Source organism: Alosa alosa, chromosome 5 (genome assembly GCF_017589495.1).
Source record: "Alosa alosa isolate M-15738 ecotype Scorff River chromosome 5, AALO_Geno_1.1, whole genome shotgun sequence".
Lineage (NCBI taxonomy): Eukaryota > Metazoa > Chordata > Actinopteri > Clupeiformes > Clupeidae > Alosa > Alosa alosa.
This window is the reverse complement of record NC_063193.1, coordinates 29,749,413-29,766,912: the sequence shown is the minus strand read 5'-3', so window position 1 is coordinate 29,766,912 and position 17,500 is coordinate 29,749,413. Positions and strand designations below refer to the sequence as shown.

At 45.4% G+C, this 17,500-nt stretch overlaps 1 protein-coding gene across 1 annotated transcript in view; it reads right to left on the bottom strand.

The window, feature by feature from the left end:
• The window catches only part of med27 (mediator complex subunit 27), a 104,211-nt gene that overhangs the window by 47,569 nt on the left and 39,142 nt on the right, over positions 1-17,500 (bottom strand). Inside the window, exons 3-4 of the mRNA XM_048244553.1 lie at positions 16,277-16,407; positions 909-1,002 (exon numbers count right to left, since the gene is read on the bottom strand). Coding sequence (XP_048100510.1) covers positions 909-1,002; positions 16,277-16,407 — 225 coding nt within the window. The remainder of the gene's footprint in view (positions 1-908; positions 1,003-16,276; positions 16,408-17,500) is intronic.

Genomic DNA, 17,500 nt, shown 5'->3' with positions numbered 1-17,500 from the left:
TTATCCCGCTTATTACACGCCTATCTGCCAAAACGGAAAAATAAACTCCACATGATGACTCTTTACATTTATTTGTTACCGTGTCATCGTGGCTTTTGCTAAGAAACAAATAGTTTGCAACACACCCTGAACTCGAATCAAACACTCTTTAGAACACAGAATAAGAAGCACAAAACCAATTTTCCTTGACAGCGGTCTGTTATACTTAGCAACGGTCTGTTATCCAGAAATATCAGACCTCTGAATGCTGGGAAGGCCCATACAAGTGAATAGAGCATTCTGCAGCATTGTGAGGAACCGTGTAATAAGGCCTGAGAGCGCCTTACCAGAAGCACTGCTGAGGTTACAGTATAGCTCCTAGTGGTTGGCATGCCAGTGTAGTGTGTTGTACCCTGCATATGTGATGATGAGAGCGCCTTACCAGAAGCACTGCTGAGGTTACAGTATAGCTCCTAGTGGTTGGCATGCCAGTGTAGTGTGTTGTACCCTGCATATGTGATGATGAGAGCGCCTTACCAGAAGCACTGCTGAGGTTACAGTATAGCTCCTAGTGGTTGGCATGCCAGTGTAGTGTGTTGTACCCTGCATATGTGATGATGAGAGCTTTACCAGAAGCACCGCGGAGGTTACAGTATAGCTCCTAGTGGTTGGCATGCCAGTGTAGTGTGTTGTACCCTGCATATGTGATGATGAGAGCGCCTTACCAGAAGCACTGCGGAGGTTACAGTATAGCTCCTAGTGGTTGGCATGCCAGTGTAGTGTGTTCTACCCTGCATACTGTATGTGATGAAGTGAGAGCGCCTTACCAGAAGCACTGCGGAGGTTACAGTATAGCTCCTAGTGGTTGGCATGCCAGTGTAGTGTGTTCTACCCTGCATACTGTATGTGATGAAGTGAGAGCGCCTTACCAGAAGCACTGCGGAGGTCCCGTTGGGGCGGAAAAGCTCGATCGTCATGTCCGGGAACATTCGCCCAATCCTGGTGATCACATCGTCCACGTACCTGAGGGAGAAGAAAGAGAGCGACATTAAAAACACACACACACACACACACACACACACACACACACACACACACACACACACGAGTTGGTGCTGATGTTTCAATTTACACCAAAAAAAGAGAAATGAGCGGACCAAGGGTCTCGACCGCTGTCAATACAAAGTCAATTGTTTTTCATTAGGAGGCAGATATTGGGTGTGTGAGTGTTGGGTCCAACTCAATACTATTGACACGTGTAAACGCTTAACACCGGCCTCTTTGTGTCAACTCAATGTATTTTAGTCCATCCTTGAATTCACTCCCAGATCAAATGCTACCAGTCCAATACAGGTGACTCCTAGTCGCACATATTGATTACCTGGGCAGGTCAGCAGCTGCATTCACCAGGATGCATCGATGCAGAATACTACAACTATCAGAAGTAGTGGTCAGTGGTCAGTGTTCACTCACCGTGACATGAAAAGTGACCAGTGAACTAGCAATCCTAAAAGTTTGAAGTCTAAAATTCCTCCATAGGTAAACAAAACTAAATAAGTAATGGGTGGCTAAAGTCAGGTTAGGTGCTAAAAACAGCCCTTCTAGAGGTTCTATTTACGCCATAGATTCAGAATTCAACACATAACACCCTTTCTCTTGTTCTCTTATTATTAATAGTATTATTATGTAGTATAATTATAGGAACGTCATATACATATTAGCAACTGTCACGTACAGTATGTCCAACCTCTTACGTGCATGTGTCACTTAATATTAATTTCTATACAAACCAAGACGGCAGATTCCTAAAGAAACGCAAGCACCCACATCATAAGTTTATCTAAATTAGCTATGTACCAAAAAATTACATTTTACCGTGGATCAAGAGCTGTAAACAGTGTTGTAAGGCTGCGTGTACAAATCCGCTTGGAGCTCCAGTGGAATTTTGAATTGCGATGACGAGAATTCTCGGGCTAACTGTTGATGTGCAATGAGAAAGGTTGGGAATAAGTACCCACCAGCCCAGCACTAAGCCCCCGTAAGAACCAAACTAGATTTTGTTCAAATCTACACACCTATGGCTACTGAAAAATGTAAGGTTCATTTAACAAATGTAATTTTGAAGTATTAAAAAGCATTGTTGTTTTAGAATTTTTGAACGAAATGGTTGGTAATTTGCACGTTTACGATAGTATTATTATGTTATTTTATTGCCTGTTTTTCTGATTGCTTGTTTGATGGACTGTGTGTTTTATTGTGGATTTTGTAAGGTGACCTTGAGTGTTGAGAAAGACGCCCCTTGAATAAAATGCATTATTATTATGTATCAAGAGAAAAGACATCAAATATTAAATTTTTGACTGCATAGAAAAGGCACATGAATACTGTAAAGATAGGAGACCCAGAGCATCCTGATGCTAAGTATGTGTACTTAAAGGAAATTATTAAATCTTTAAGTAAATCTTAAATTAAATCCCTCTCCCGGTGGGAGGCAGCAGATCAGCCTGAATGTCACCACATGAAGACATCAATCGGCCAGCCAGCCATTATTAGCATCAGAGAACAAGGATGGGGTGAGGGTGTGTGTGTGTGCCTATAGCGCTTCCACTTCAACCTGCCCTGACTTCCCCAAAAGCACCAGCGAGCGCTTGCTCGGGGTGCTCTCCCCGACACCTCACACACACACACACACACACACACACACACACACACACACACACACACACTGCCCGTCTCGACTGGCGTCAGCAGAAAAGCCCTGAGTGGTCCAGCAGCCGTCCCTGGTTCAATGCTACGGCTACGTCGCTATGCTAATCAGGGTTTAATGAAAAGCTCCCTGGCCGGTGGCCGTCGATACACTTCAGGGGCTCCAGCTGCACACGAAAGGGAGGGAATCATTTGTAAAGAAAGTACGCTGGCCACTGGGAAACAAGTTTGTAAAGTCAGTTGAAAGTTAAGAAGAAAGGAGCAACACTGCAGTCCTGCACAGTCTCTTCTCAGGGCAACAGACTAGATGCCCAGCTCCTATAGATCCACTCAAGTGTGTACGCACACACACACGCAAGCACGCACGCACGCACGCACGCACACACACACGCACACACGCACACACACACGCACACACGCACGCGCCTACATACGAGTACATACGCACACACACACGCACACACACACACACGCACGCACGCACACACGCACGCACACACGCACACACGCACGCACGCACACGCCTACATATGAGTACATACGCGTACATACGCGTACACACACACACACACACACACACACACACATGCACACACACACACACACACACGCCACACACACACACACACACACACACACACACACACACACACACACACACACACACACACACACACACACACACACACAGCACCTGGGTAGTTCACTCTGGTGTGTGCATCAAAGTCCTATTAGAGCTGCGAAGGTGAGCTGAAGAGGGTAAGGGCACGTGGCATTTAGCTGCAGACGTAACACACACACACACACAGGGACACACACACATACTGTTCATATTCACACACTCCCACACCACTTGTTTTGCATGAGCACCCACAGCCCAGAGTGAGTTTGTCCACTGATATCTCTACGTCTGCTCCTCCCATGCATTCAGTAATCAGGTGGAATAACAAGAAGACATCATGAAATATTCAACAAAGTTATTCACAGCTGCAGAGAGCATTCTGAATGGAAATCACATTCACAGGTAATCCAATAATAATAATAATAATAATAACAATAACAATAATAATAATAATACTACTACTACTACTACTAATATTAATAATAATAATAATAATAAGACGGCATATTGGGAAGGGACACAACACTAATATGCTCAGCCTGTACCTAGCCGGACAGAGACGGACATGAAGGTTGGAGTGTGATTAGAGGCGAAGCCTGAGCGTGCCGGACAAGGCTAACCATGCTGTCGGACCGCATTTGGGCAACGCGGAGGAGGGGAGGGGATGGCCATGGCATTTTATTGGCTACAGGAATGCTGAGCGGCGATCGGAGGGGCTCTGTAATTACAGCAGCGCTGTAGGAGGAACTCTCGTGCACACACACACACACACACACACACACACACACACACACACACACAAGACTCGACTTGCTTTAAGGTATTGCCATGGGGAGCTCATCAGCGAGGTGCAACAACCTTCATCTCCAAAAACGAAACACATCATTCAACACACCGGACACATGTTGAATAAACATGCTTTGTATGTGTGTGTGTGTGTGTGTGTGTGTGTGTGTGTGTGTGTGTGTGAGATTCCTGGGGTGCATGTGCCTCTGGAACACTTCTCACTTGGGGCTTTCAATTGTCTTCTATGTCTATTGTTTACAGCCATTTTAATTGATTTATGTAGCATTTTGAACTTTTCTTTTCTTTTCTTTTTAAAAGAGTGTCGAGGTGTAACAAGGGCACCGTTTTGAATAGTCTAGACGATCTAGAGTGCATGAATCCTGCTGTGTCAGGGACATACCCCCACACACACACACACACACACACACACACACACACAATAAATAGGAATCCAGCAATCTCACCCGAGCCACAAACTTCTAGGCCTATAATATCTGGATCTGACGTCTCACAATCCAAATGCATTGATACTACAATAGTTACAGCATTGAGACACACATCTGCATAGCCATCTGGAGACTCTGCTACACACACACACGACACAGACCCACACACACACAGACCCACACACACACACAGACCCACACACACACACACACAGACCCACACACACGCAGACCCATACACACACATACACACAGACCCCCCACACACAGACCCACACACACGCAGACCCATACACACACATACACACAGACCCCCACACACACACAGACCCACACACACAGACCCACACACACGCAGACCCATACACACACATACACACAGAGAGTACCAGCGTGGCCCAAGCCCAACGGAGCTTCCTCCTTTCAAGCAAAGCCTCCCTGAAGCCCACCCAGACCACACAATTAACATATTTTTAATTGCTTGTTATGGCGCCGGTCCTACAGAATCTACACACTCTCTCTCTCTCACTCTCACACACACACACACACACACACACACACACACACACACACACACACACACACACACACACACACACACACACACACACGGGCAATGGGTTCCAACATGAGAGGAAGGGCAAACAAAGGCAAGCCTGTGCAGAATGACTTGAGCTCTCTCTCTCTCTCTGTGTGTGTGTGTGTGTGTGTGTGTGTGTGTGTGTGTGTGTGGTGTGTGTGTGTGTGTGTGTGTGTGTGTGTGTAGGTGTGTGTGTGTGTGTGTGTGTATGTATGCATCCTTGTTCCCAGTGCTGCCTTCGCCATGTGGGTTCCAACCGCTCCCATTCAGTGGCACCGAATCACCTGGGGACAGACGCCTCTGTTTGTTACGAGTCTTTTGTAGAGACTGTCACTCCAACTTACACACACACACACCACACTAAAGCGGTATTAGTCATTCAAGTGCACATGCTGTAGGATCTTTCTCTCTCTCACACACACACACACACACACACCCACCACACACACACACACACACACACACACACACACACACACACACACACACACACACACACACACACATACACACACACACACACACACACGCATTACACACACAGACAGACAGACACACACACACACACACACACAAAGAGAAAGGAGGAGACAAAGAGCTGATAAAAAAAGGAAACGTGATTTTGGAGAAAAAAAAGTGATCGGGAGTGCATCAGAGGAGTGCATCAGAGGAGTGCATCAGAGGAGTGCACTAAACAGGAACATCCGATCATCGTAAATGCAATAATGGGGCAACATAAAAGCAAATCGCCCGTTATATGTCTCACTCCCGAGACCAATAACCATCTGATATAAAAGCCTGTCGAAGCCACTGACTAGATTACGCAGACAGGCTGTACACACATTGGGCTTTATAGCAATTTACGAGGTCTTTAAAGACAACGCTGGCCATTGAGGGAGATGTCGGACAGGGAAAGTCCAGCCCAGCCGCTAGCAGCTGCGGTCACTGTTTAAACGCAGCTGAGAAACACATCACACCGCCTGGTCTGCTTAACATTCACTCCTGCTTGTGAACCCCCCCCCCCCGACACACACACATTGTAATATGGGGAGAGAATAATATAGATTACAGAGCAAAGCACAAGGGGCCTGTACCCATACTGAGCATGGGCACCAGCCTAAAAGGAGAGGGCCCGCAACAGAAGCCATTCTGCAGCTTAGTCATTAAGGGTTTTTCTATCAACCTTGTGATTGAAATGCAAAGTTAATGAATGCTCTGCGGATATGCAGGCATATGGGAGGTTTCTGTTACACAGTTTAAGAATCCACACTCAAGAGTGTCTTGAATGCTAATGTTTAAACATTATTAGCCAGCGAAGATGATGAAAAGGTGCTCTTATCAACGTGCCGCTACTTGAGAAAAGGGGTGGAAAAAAATTGACGTCTTCGACAGAAAGTACATGAAAGAACAGCACAGAGAGAAAAAAAAACGCACGCATACATACCTCCAAAAAAATGTTACACGGACTGACATTTTCAGGAAAACAATCTGACATTTGTTCAGTGTTGCTTTGGTGTGTAGTGCGCCACTCTTTTTCTCCCCCCATGGTATGATTGATGCTACAAAGTGATCAAATAGCCCTTTGCTGGAGACTGCATGGAGGGGTGAGAGGAATTCAGATCAACGTGGACCCCCTCCCACCCCATCTCTCTCTCTCTCTCTCTCTCTTTTTTTCACTAATCAGGGATCACCCATGACTGAAGCACTCACCGTTCAGAGCTCTCTCTCTCTCTCTCTCCACTGTACTCTGCCGCAGTGCAGCACTGAAAGAGGACCTGAAAGAGGACACCCCTTGACCAGCGGCACACTCATTTGTGCCGGCGTGTCCAAAGACGGCGTAATTGAATCAATTGCATTGTCAGGAGCACAGTGGGAGTGTGTGTGTGTGTGTGTTTGTGTGTGTGTAGGAGCGGACGCTAATCCGGCCCTAATTTACAGAGCAAACAAAAGCGCCGAGTGTACGCTGGCTTTGCCGCGCTGCGCCGACATGAATGAGGCGCACTAATTACCACCGCAGCCATGCGCACCAGGGACTGAAAACTCACACTCACCCTCACACTCACTCTCTCACACACTCACACACACACACACACACACACACACACACACACACACACACACACACACACACACACACACACACCACCAAATCCACCAAATGAACTGCACTTTATTCATCGTGGTTATTAGAATTCTGCAGAAAGATCTACTGAAGAGAGGGTCACAGGTCTGATGGGCTTTGACTGACGAACAACTCTATTTGCATTAAGTTTTATGATTGTTTTTTTTATAAAGTTTTATGACTGATCTTTTTCCCAATCAGTGGAGGCCACAAAACGGCAACAAAATCATACAGAGACATATTTTGGGAAAAAAGCAATTATGTAAGTATGTGTTTCTTCAGTGTTATAAGGCTATTGCATTGTTATAAACTACATGTATAACTGTACGTACACACCGTCGCCGACTTGAGCTTCCAAAGATTAAGGAAGTCATTCATTTTCAATGGAAGCCGGCTTCTCTCAGCTGCCAGAAGCGGCAAATCCGTCGGTGCCGCGTTTTGGGCGTCTTGAGCGAAGCAGAAAGTTGAAAGTAAGTCAACTTTATGGTAATGAGCTATGACGCGGTTCTGCGACCACGACCACCACCCAATCAGAATAGACGGCCTTTAAATAAAGTATTAAGATAGAACATGATCGAACGTAAAATGCTGTCACGTCAGAGCGGCCAAAGCGTCCAAAGCTTCCCAGGACTTTTTTGATAAGCGTCCTTGACAGGGCGACCAGAGCTTCTTTGGAAGCTCAAGTCGGCAGCGGTGTACGTACAGTAACAGTCATGTTTGCAATGTCTTGGCTGATTGCCATTCATTCAAAGTTGTATATAGGTGTAAGAGTATAACAAATGCTAATTAGAACTCAATAATTAGAAGAGTGGGTGGCTGAATCTCGGGAGTGAATCTCGGGAGTGAATCACATTTGTTCTACGAGAGATACAAATCGGACCTAAACAGAAATGATTACTTCCTAATGTTACATTCTGGTAAAAATCCTATTTCTACCTAAGCCAGAATGCCCAGACCTTCAGGTTTATTTATTTATTCGGAACGCATTATCTTATTGTTGTAGTAGTTGTTACCGAAGGTCTGTTCTGCATTATGGCTTTCATTGTTGTTGTTTTTATTGTTATCTAAGGTCTCCTCTGCATTGTTGTTGTTTTTATTGTTATCTAAGGTCTCCTCTGCATTGTAACTTTAATGTTTCTCCTCATTTTGTGTGTGTGTGTCTAAATTTGTATAGGTGTGAGTGTATATACTGTACATTGCATGTGCATGAGGGCGTGGCTGTGTATGTGTGTATATGTGTGGCGGTCTGTGTGTGTGTGTGTGTGTGTGTGTGTGTGTGTGTGTGTGTTTGGCAGAGTGTGTGTGTGTGTGTGTGTGTGTGTGTGTGTGTGTGTGTGTGTGTGTGTGTGTGTGTGTGTATGTATGGCAGAGTGTGTGTGTGTGTGGGTGGCAGAGTGTGTGTGTGTGTGCTTGTGTGTGTGTATGTGTATGTGTGTGTGTGTGTGTGTGTGTGTGTGTGTGTGTGTGTGTGTGTATGGCAGTGTGTGTGTGTGTGTGGGTGGCAGAGTGTGTGTGTGTGTGTGTGTGTGGGTGGCAGAGTGTGTGTGTGTGTGTGTGTGTGTGTGTGTGTGTGTGTGTGTGTGTGTCTGTGTGCGTGCACACACATGTCCACAGCGGTCCACCCTGGTCCCGGTCCTGTGAGATCTGCAGGCGACCCCTCCTGACGTGAGTGGAGCAGCTCGGACCTGACAGCGCCACTCTCCCCCTCTGCCACTCTGCATCTATCCGACAAGGACATCAGCAACACATCCTACCGTTCCTCCGCCGACGCCGTCCGTCACGGGTCAACTCACTAACACTACACCAGCATGCTCCACTCCAAGGGCACCTTGGGCCCCACACACCACACACACACACAGTGTGTACACACACACATACACACACAGTACATACATACAGTGTACACACACAGTACACACATAAAGTGTGTACATACACACACACACACACACACACACACAGTACATACACACATCTACACACACAGTACATACACACACACACACACACACACACACACACACACAGCTGCTAGTGGCTTTCCAGTCAGGGATCAAACAGGAAGGGACAGCATTATAGCACTTGTACTGTAGCGCACAGCACTCTGTGGAACTTCAGCAGCACTTGACTGCACAGATCAATAATAAATGAGTAGCGTCATGGTAATAAGTGGGTAAAATCATAACAACACATCTCACATGACTTAATCATTTGCTATTAAGTTGCTCCCAAATAATATTTCACCATTTGTAATAAATGTGTAAAAAGAAAAAAAGGACATTTTCCGATCCTAAGATGGCCTGGCCCGAGCCTGAATTCTGGCACAGTGCCTGAGACATGTGGGGACGCAGCAGGTGCCAGAGATTTAATGAATTAAATTAAAATTAAATTAAAATGGCATGTGAGAGTACTTAGGGGCATTTATATGTTCATGATTGCTCACTATTAATAAAACAGGCGGCACTGGATCAGGAGGTAGAGGAGTCGTCCAGAAACTGGAAGGTTGAAATCGAAATTGAGACACTGATGATGGGCTAGGCCTGAAACGTTTGTCTATTATGGGGCAGCCGTGGCCTACTGGTTAGGGCTTCGAACCGAAGGGTTGCCGGGTCAATCCCCGAGCAGTAGGACCACGGCTGAAGTGCCCTTGAGCAAGGAACCTAACCCCTCACTGCTCCCCGAGCGCCGCTGTAGCAGGCAGCTCACTGCGCCGGGATTAGTGTGTGCTTCACCTCACTGTGTGTTCACTGTGTGCTGAGTGTGTTTCACTAATTCTCGGATTGGGATAAATGCAGAAACCAAATTTTTCTCCTACTTGACTGAATGTGAGGCATGACATTGTAAAGCGCTTTGGGTGCTTGCAGGAGTTGAAAAAAGATGTATAAATGCAATCCATTTAATATTTAAAAACAAAGAAATATACAAACTATATACACGTGAAAGTGTATGTTGGTGCAAATATGTACTACGCAACGCAACATGTCCTCTGTAGCAGATTGCTGACAGCTGTCTGTCAGCTCTGTCATGTGAAGGCTGAGAGGATCTGGACAAGAGATGATTAGATTCAGCATGAACCCAGTTTTTGGAGATTACTCATCACACATATGCGTGAACACACCCTGGCCACATACACACACACATTCACCCACACACATGCGTCTACACACACACACACACGTACACACATGCGCGCACACACACGCACAGGCACACACACACACACACACACACCTTGCTTGGATCGACAGAGGCCTACGCTGCATACATCAGAGAACAAGATGCTAATTGGCTATCTGCCATCTCCCAAGGTTCAGTGAGAGATCCGGCACAGGAGAACTGGAGCTTGTGCAGTTCATGGGGCTGAAACTGACTTCATCCCACCGGATACTGATCCGGGATGAGGAATGGAGCGAAACCATCTACAATTCCGGGGAATTGTACAAGGTCAGGGGCAAATTGCATTAAGTCCAACACACATTTCACGTGTAAGTAACTCACTACATAATTTATGGCGTCTATTAAACATCCTGTGTGTCACATCCTGTGCTGGACCTTTTAAAAGGCTGATCTCAGACAAAATGATCTCATTTCAGTTATTGGCAGTGAAAGTAAAAACGTGAATGCTTGAAGGAGAATGATGATTTGATGAACACAAAAGAAACCAATTATAACTGTGATCAGGCCGAGAGGCTCAAGCTGCCTTTTGGATCAGCTGGTTGACTGGCTGGTTAGGGGAACCTCTAGCTAGCTACTGAGGTGGCATTCTCACAATATGTCCATTGTGTCCTATTATACATAATACACATTACATTATTTTAATGCAATATTTACCCCTTTTTCACATAAGAATCCAATACTTTATACACAAACTATAAGTTGATATATATTTGCCTAGCAAGTTAAATGGGATAAAATACCAAGCTGTTTAATTAATTAATTAATTAATGATGCTTATGTGTATAGCCCTAGTAGCCTATGACGTTCAGTTGATGTTTATAACCTTAGTAGTCAATTATACTTATAACTTAGTAACCTATGATGTTAAAGATGTTTATAACCTTTGTAACCTATGATGTTATGATGTTTATAACCTTAGTAACCTATGATGTTTATATGATTTTTATAACCTTAGTAACCTATGCTGTTATGATGCTTATAACCTTAGTAACCTATGATGTTTAATATGTTTATAACCTTAGTAACCTATGATGTTGATGTTTATAACCTTAGTAACCTATGGTGTTTATATGATGTTTATAACCTTAGTAACCTATGATGTTTAAGATGTTTATAACCTTAGTAACCTATGATGTTATGATGTTTATAACCTTAGTAACCTATGATGTTTATATGATGTTTACAACCTTAGTAACCTATGCTGTTATGATGCTTATAACCTTAGTAACCTATGATGTTATGATGTTTATAACCTTAGTAACCTATGATGTTTATATGACGTTTATAACCTTATTAACCTATGCTGTTATGATGCTTATAACCTTAGTAACCTATGATGTTTATATGATGCTTATAACCTTAGTAACCTATGATGTTTATATGATGTTTATAACCTTAGTAACCTATGATGTTATAATGCTTATAACCTTAGTAACCTATGATGTTTATATGATGTTTATAACCTTAGTAACCTATGATGTTATGATGTTTATAACCTTAGTAACCTATGATGTTTAAGATATTTATAACCTTAGTAACCTATGATGTTATGATGTTTATAACCTTAGTAACCTATGATGTTTATATGATGTTTATAACCTTAGTAACCTATGCTGTTATGATGCTTATAACCTTAGTAACCTATGATGTTATGATGTTTATAACCTTAGTAACCTATGATGTTTATATGATGTTTATAACCTTAGTAACCTATGCTGTTATGATGCTTATAACCTTAGTAACCTATGATGTTTATATGATGCTTATAACCTTAGTAACCTATGCTGTATGATGTAAGTTATTTCCTTGCTGTGTGGTGCTTATGCACAAGCCATACTGGGAAATACCATAACGTTGTGCTTGTTCAAAGCTGTACCTACAGTGCATATGATATGGCATCATGTATTACTGCCATTCACTTTTGAGTATTTCTTTCATTATAGATTCAAATTAAAAAATGGAGTGGAAAGGAGAGTGACTGTAAATGGTTCACAACCGCGTCCCCTCCCTGTGGTCGGGAACCTGTCATAAAAAAGAGAAGGCAACAAAAAAAGGTCATGTACTCTGCATCAGTCATGGTTCGTGCTTCCTGCCAAAAACTCCTGCCGAGGCTGGTAACGAACAGACAATCGGGGTTATCTCTCCCTTGGAGAGCGGTCGCTTCATAAGCATGAAAACTCCCCGACAGCAACAGCGGATCAGATATGGAGTCCTGAGTTTCCCATAGCAAAGCACTGGAGATTCTCCCTAAATGATAGGATATAAAGTCCTGCGCTTCCTCAATGATAGGATATGGAGTCCTGCATGTCCTAAATGATAGGATATAAAGTCCTGCGTTTCCTAAATGATAGGATATAAAGTCCTGCGTTTCCTAAATGATAGGATTTGGAGTCCTGCGCTTCCTAAATGATAGGATATGGAGTCCTGCTCCTGCGTGTCCTAAATAACAGGATATGGAGTCCTGCGTGTCCTAAATGATAGGATATGGAGTCCTGCGTGTCCTAAATGATAGGATAGGATATGCTGCTCACTGGTCCTCAGGTGTATGCTCATACACCTGACTCATACCCAACACAAGCCCTTCGTAAATGAACTCCAACCTGGCGCTGCCCACTGCGTACATTTGATCGATCCGTACCTGCACAACACATCGCCTCTGCACAGTCACAGCTGACCTGCACAACACATCGCCTCTGCACAGTCACAGCAGATTGTAACTCGCTTGTCTACTGTATCGGGATTCCAGGGAGCATGTGTGTGTTTTTGGAGAGGATGGCGATCTTTGAGGTGAGGGAGCCGTGGTGTGGTGGGGTGTGGTGTGGTTGTGTGGTGGGGTGAGGTGTGGTAAGGTGTCGTGTGATGTGGTTGTGTGGTGGGGTGTGGTGTGGTGTGGTTGTGTGGTGGGGTGGGGAAAGGTGTGGAGGGGTGTGGTGGGGTGGGGTGTGGTGGGGTGAGAGAGACTAGTTTTTATTTTCCTGGGTTCAGCAATACATGGCATTTCTGCACCGGCTCCAAGGGTAAAAAAGCTGGCAATGCAGAGTGTGTGTGTGTGTGTGTGTGTGTGTGTGTGTGTGTGTGTGTGTGTGTGTGTGCTCTTAAAAGCTAGCCCACATGAAGGTTGGGCTGCATAATTCATGGCCTGCTCCTTTTAGAAACGGCAAATTCATCAGGACAGCGAGCGACGTTCGACAGCAGACTCCAACCGCCCCTACCCCCTACACACACACCCACACCACCCCCCTACACACACACCCACACCACCCCCTCCACACCACCCTTCACCTTGTGGTACACCTCAGCACCCCCACCCTTGACAAACACACACAAACAAACACACACACACACACACACACACACACACACTCACAGACATCACACACACACACACACACACACACACACACACAGAGACATCCTCAAAAACAAACACAGAGACACATACTCAGACACATACACACACACACACACACACACACACACACACAGACATCCTCAAAAACAAACAGACACACACTCAGCCACACACACACACACACCTAGACAGACACACAAACACACTCTCCCACCCACGTGCAGTGCTGGGCCATTAGCGATCCCTAAAGTCCTGTCAGAAAAGCAGGCCAGTCTGGAGCAGCCGCACTCAGGGAAGATCTGCCATGACAGCTCCTGGTTATTATTACCATTATTGATATTTTCCTGTCAATCCCAGCCGGCCACGGCCGCCTCACACACACGCACACGCACACTCACACACACACAACCACACATGCACAAACATACGCCTTGCATAGCACCGCAGCGCCTTGCCCACACCGCCTTGGCCTTGCTTGCAGCGCACACGCCTTAGCACACACACACACACACACACACACACACCACACACACCCCAGCCTCGCTCGCAGCTCCAGTACCGAGGGAACACGCGGCCAAAATGGCACCCAAAAACTTGAGCGCCAGATCTGACATTTTGGAGTGGAGGAGGTTTTTCCTCTTCCTGCTGTGTGGGGAGGTCAGCTGAGCCTGAGCTCCCATCCAAGGGCAGCGCCTGCCATTTAAAAACCCTGCAATCTCACACCGGACTCGCCTCAAATCTCAACACATGCTTGGGAAGTTGGCTCTCTGTTTGCTTTCTGTTAATAATACTCTTTTCATGACACACACACAAATCAACACTCAACACTCAATCTCCATATGCATGAAAGCCTGTGTGTGTGCAATACGAAAGCGTGTGTGTGTGTGTGTGTGTTATGTGTGTACACACACACACAAACACAGAGTGACAAACAAAAACTCACTATGCCAGCTGGGGCCCCAGACCTCCATACCTCTCTCTTTTCTCTCTCTCTCTCTCTCTCTCTCTCTGTCCTCCACTCCCTACTGCTCCCTCTCTTATCAATTCACATTTTCATTTTCAATTTGCTGTATTAGCATGACTGTAGGTACAGTGTTTCCAAAGCAGAACAATACAACAGCACATTGAAACACTGAAATGTTGAGGGGAAAAAAATAAAGAACTCCCTTCACTCTCTTCTCTCAATCTCTCCAACAACTCAATTCTCTCTTTCTCTCTCTCTCTCTCTCTCTCTCTCTCTCTGTCTCCCTCCCTCTGTCCTCTTTTCATCTCAGTCTCAGCCACTTGTCTCTGTCGTTCCACAGACACACAAAAACACACTCCTGCTTTTCTCGTATCAAAGCGAGTGGACGAGCAGGCAGGCGGGGCCCTTTGTGGCCCCTGAGAGACAAAGAGTCGTCTCACCGCTGTCACCATATGCAGGGTTCCGTCGAGTGGCTCCCTGCGCCCTGTGCTTTGATGAGGAATATCACACACACACACACACACACAGACAGACAGACACACACACACACACACACACATACACACACACACACACAGGAGAGGGAATAAGACACTAGAGGAGCCATGTAGGATGAGAGGGGGCAGGAACCATGGCAGGGCGCACACACACACCGCCTTGCACGCCTTGCGCCTGCCTTGCAGCCACAGACAGACAGACAGACAGACACACACACACACACACACAGGAGAGGGAAGAAGACACTAGAGGAGCCGTGTAGGATGAGAGGGGGCAGGAACCATGGCAGGGCGCACACACACACACACACACACACACACACACACACACACACACACACACTCACACACACTCACGCACGCACTCTACAGGGGTAGATTCACGTCGGGGAGAACAAGAGGAACCATTGTTGGTTAGAAGGAAAGAACTGTAGCAGTGGAAAAGGAAAGAAACAAACTGCCATTCATGGGTGGGTTGAAAGGAGTCTTCTTGCCATCGTAGTGGTGAGTGTCTAAGGCTGAGTGGTCGGGAGAGGATCACTTCAAAAGAAAGCACCATCTGGTAGAATCAGAAACGTGCTGGGCTATAAAGGTGGAGGACTTTGGCGACGAGGGCAGTGGCTTGGGTAGATCTATAGAGATGCTGGATACATAGATCTTGAGTTATTTTGGGTAGAGTTTGGAGATATTTTGGGTTGATGTTGGGTAGATCTATAAAGATGCTCGAGAAAAGCTGGGTAGATCTATAGACATGTTGAATTGATCTATAGAAATGTTGAGTAGATCTACAGATATGTTGAGCTGATCTATAGAAATGTTGAGTAGATCAATAGACATTTTGAGTTGATCTATGAAAATGATGGTAGATCTATAGAAATTTGAGTAGATCTATAGACATGTTGAGTTGATCTATAGAAATGATGGTACATGTAGAGAAAGATGGTGGAGACATTTTGAGCTGGTGTTTAGCGATGTTAGGGAGATGTATCGACTATCGAGATGTTGGGTGGGTGCTGGGTAGCTGGTCAGTAAATCTTGGGCTTACTGTGGTGGCAGGACCAGGGCACTAGGCTGGACTTTGGGCCTCCTCTTGGCAGAAGGTCCCATCTGATTGGCTGAGCGCTTGAGTGACTGCTGGTTCAGCAGGCTGGAGGCCAATCCCGCGTGGTACTGCAGCTGTGGGAGGGAGGACACATGGGAAGCAAACCAATCAGCAAGAGGACATAACTGCTTACCAAGAGAAGGCTAAAGCATCTGCAGTATTGACATATTTTAACACTGGCAGTATTGACTTTTTTCAATACAATCTTTTTTCCTCACATCACATCAGCAAAGACTCTTGAGATCCATGCAAAAATAAACATAGTTGCAAAAAATCCTGACCAAAGATTCTAGAACAGAGCTCCGCTCTGACCATCAACATATACTTACCTATAGGCCCAACAAGTTAATCATGCTAAAAACACTATAGAATTTTTTTTTTTTCAGAAATGAAAATCCCAGGGAAAATGCAAACAATAATTACTTTACTACATATGATATGGCACGACACCCAGTAGGCCCTACATCATGGAGGATATATCATGGCATAGCCCTAAACACCATGTGTGATTTTCTTTAATACAAGCCAACTCCGTGCACTCGGAAGTCAATTAATACTTTTAAATTCTCAAACTCAACACCTGTCATTGTTGTTCACGGCCCTTTTCCAAGCTTGGCATGAGATTACCGCCAGCATACGACTGCGCTGCTAGCCTGCTACTAATGAGTGGTTGCCTAGCCACCAGCAACACCAGCCCTGGCTGCCTGAGTGGCCCCTTCGCATGTGCCAACCAGAGTGAGTGCTCTACTCCACAGGCACAGAATAGCCAAGCATTGACATTACAGTCACAATACACTTACAATACATTCAAAATACATCCACATTCAATAATTTATTTGGCAAGTGCTTTTAATCCAATGCACATTGCAAGCAATGCTGTTAATGGCAGGCTATGTAGTTGAATAGGTCTCTTCAGCACCTTCAGAGCTGCTAGTGTTGCTCAACAGGCCAGCAGTCAGCAGCGCAACTGTTTAACTGAAGCCGCCGGCGATGAAACAGCAGGGGTTTGTGGGGTACTTACAGAGTTCTGGGGTATTTACATAGTGCTGGGGTACTTACAGGGGTTTGTGGGGTATTCACAGGGGTTTGTGGGGTACTTACAGGGGTTTGTGGGGTACTTACAGGGGTCTGTGGGGTACTTACAGGGGTCTGTGGGGTACTTACAGA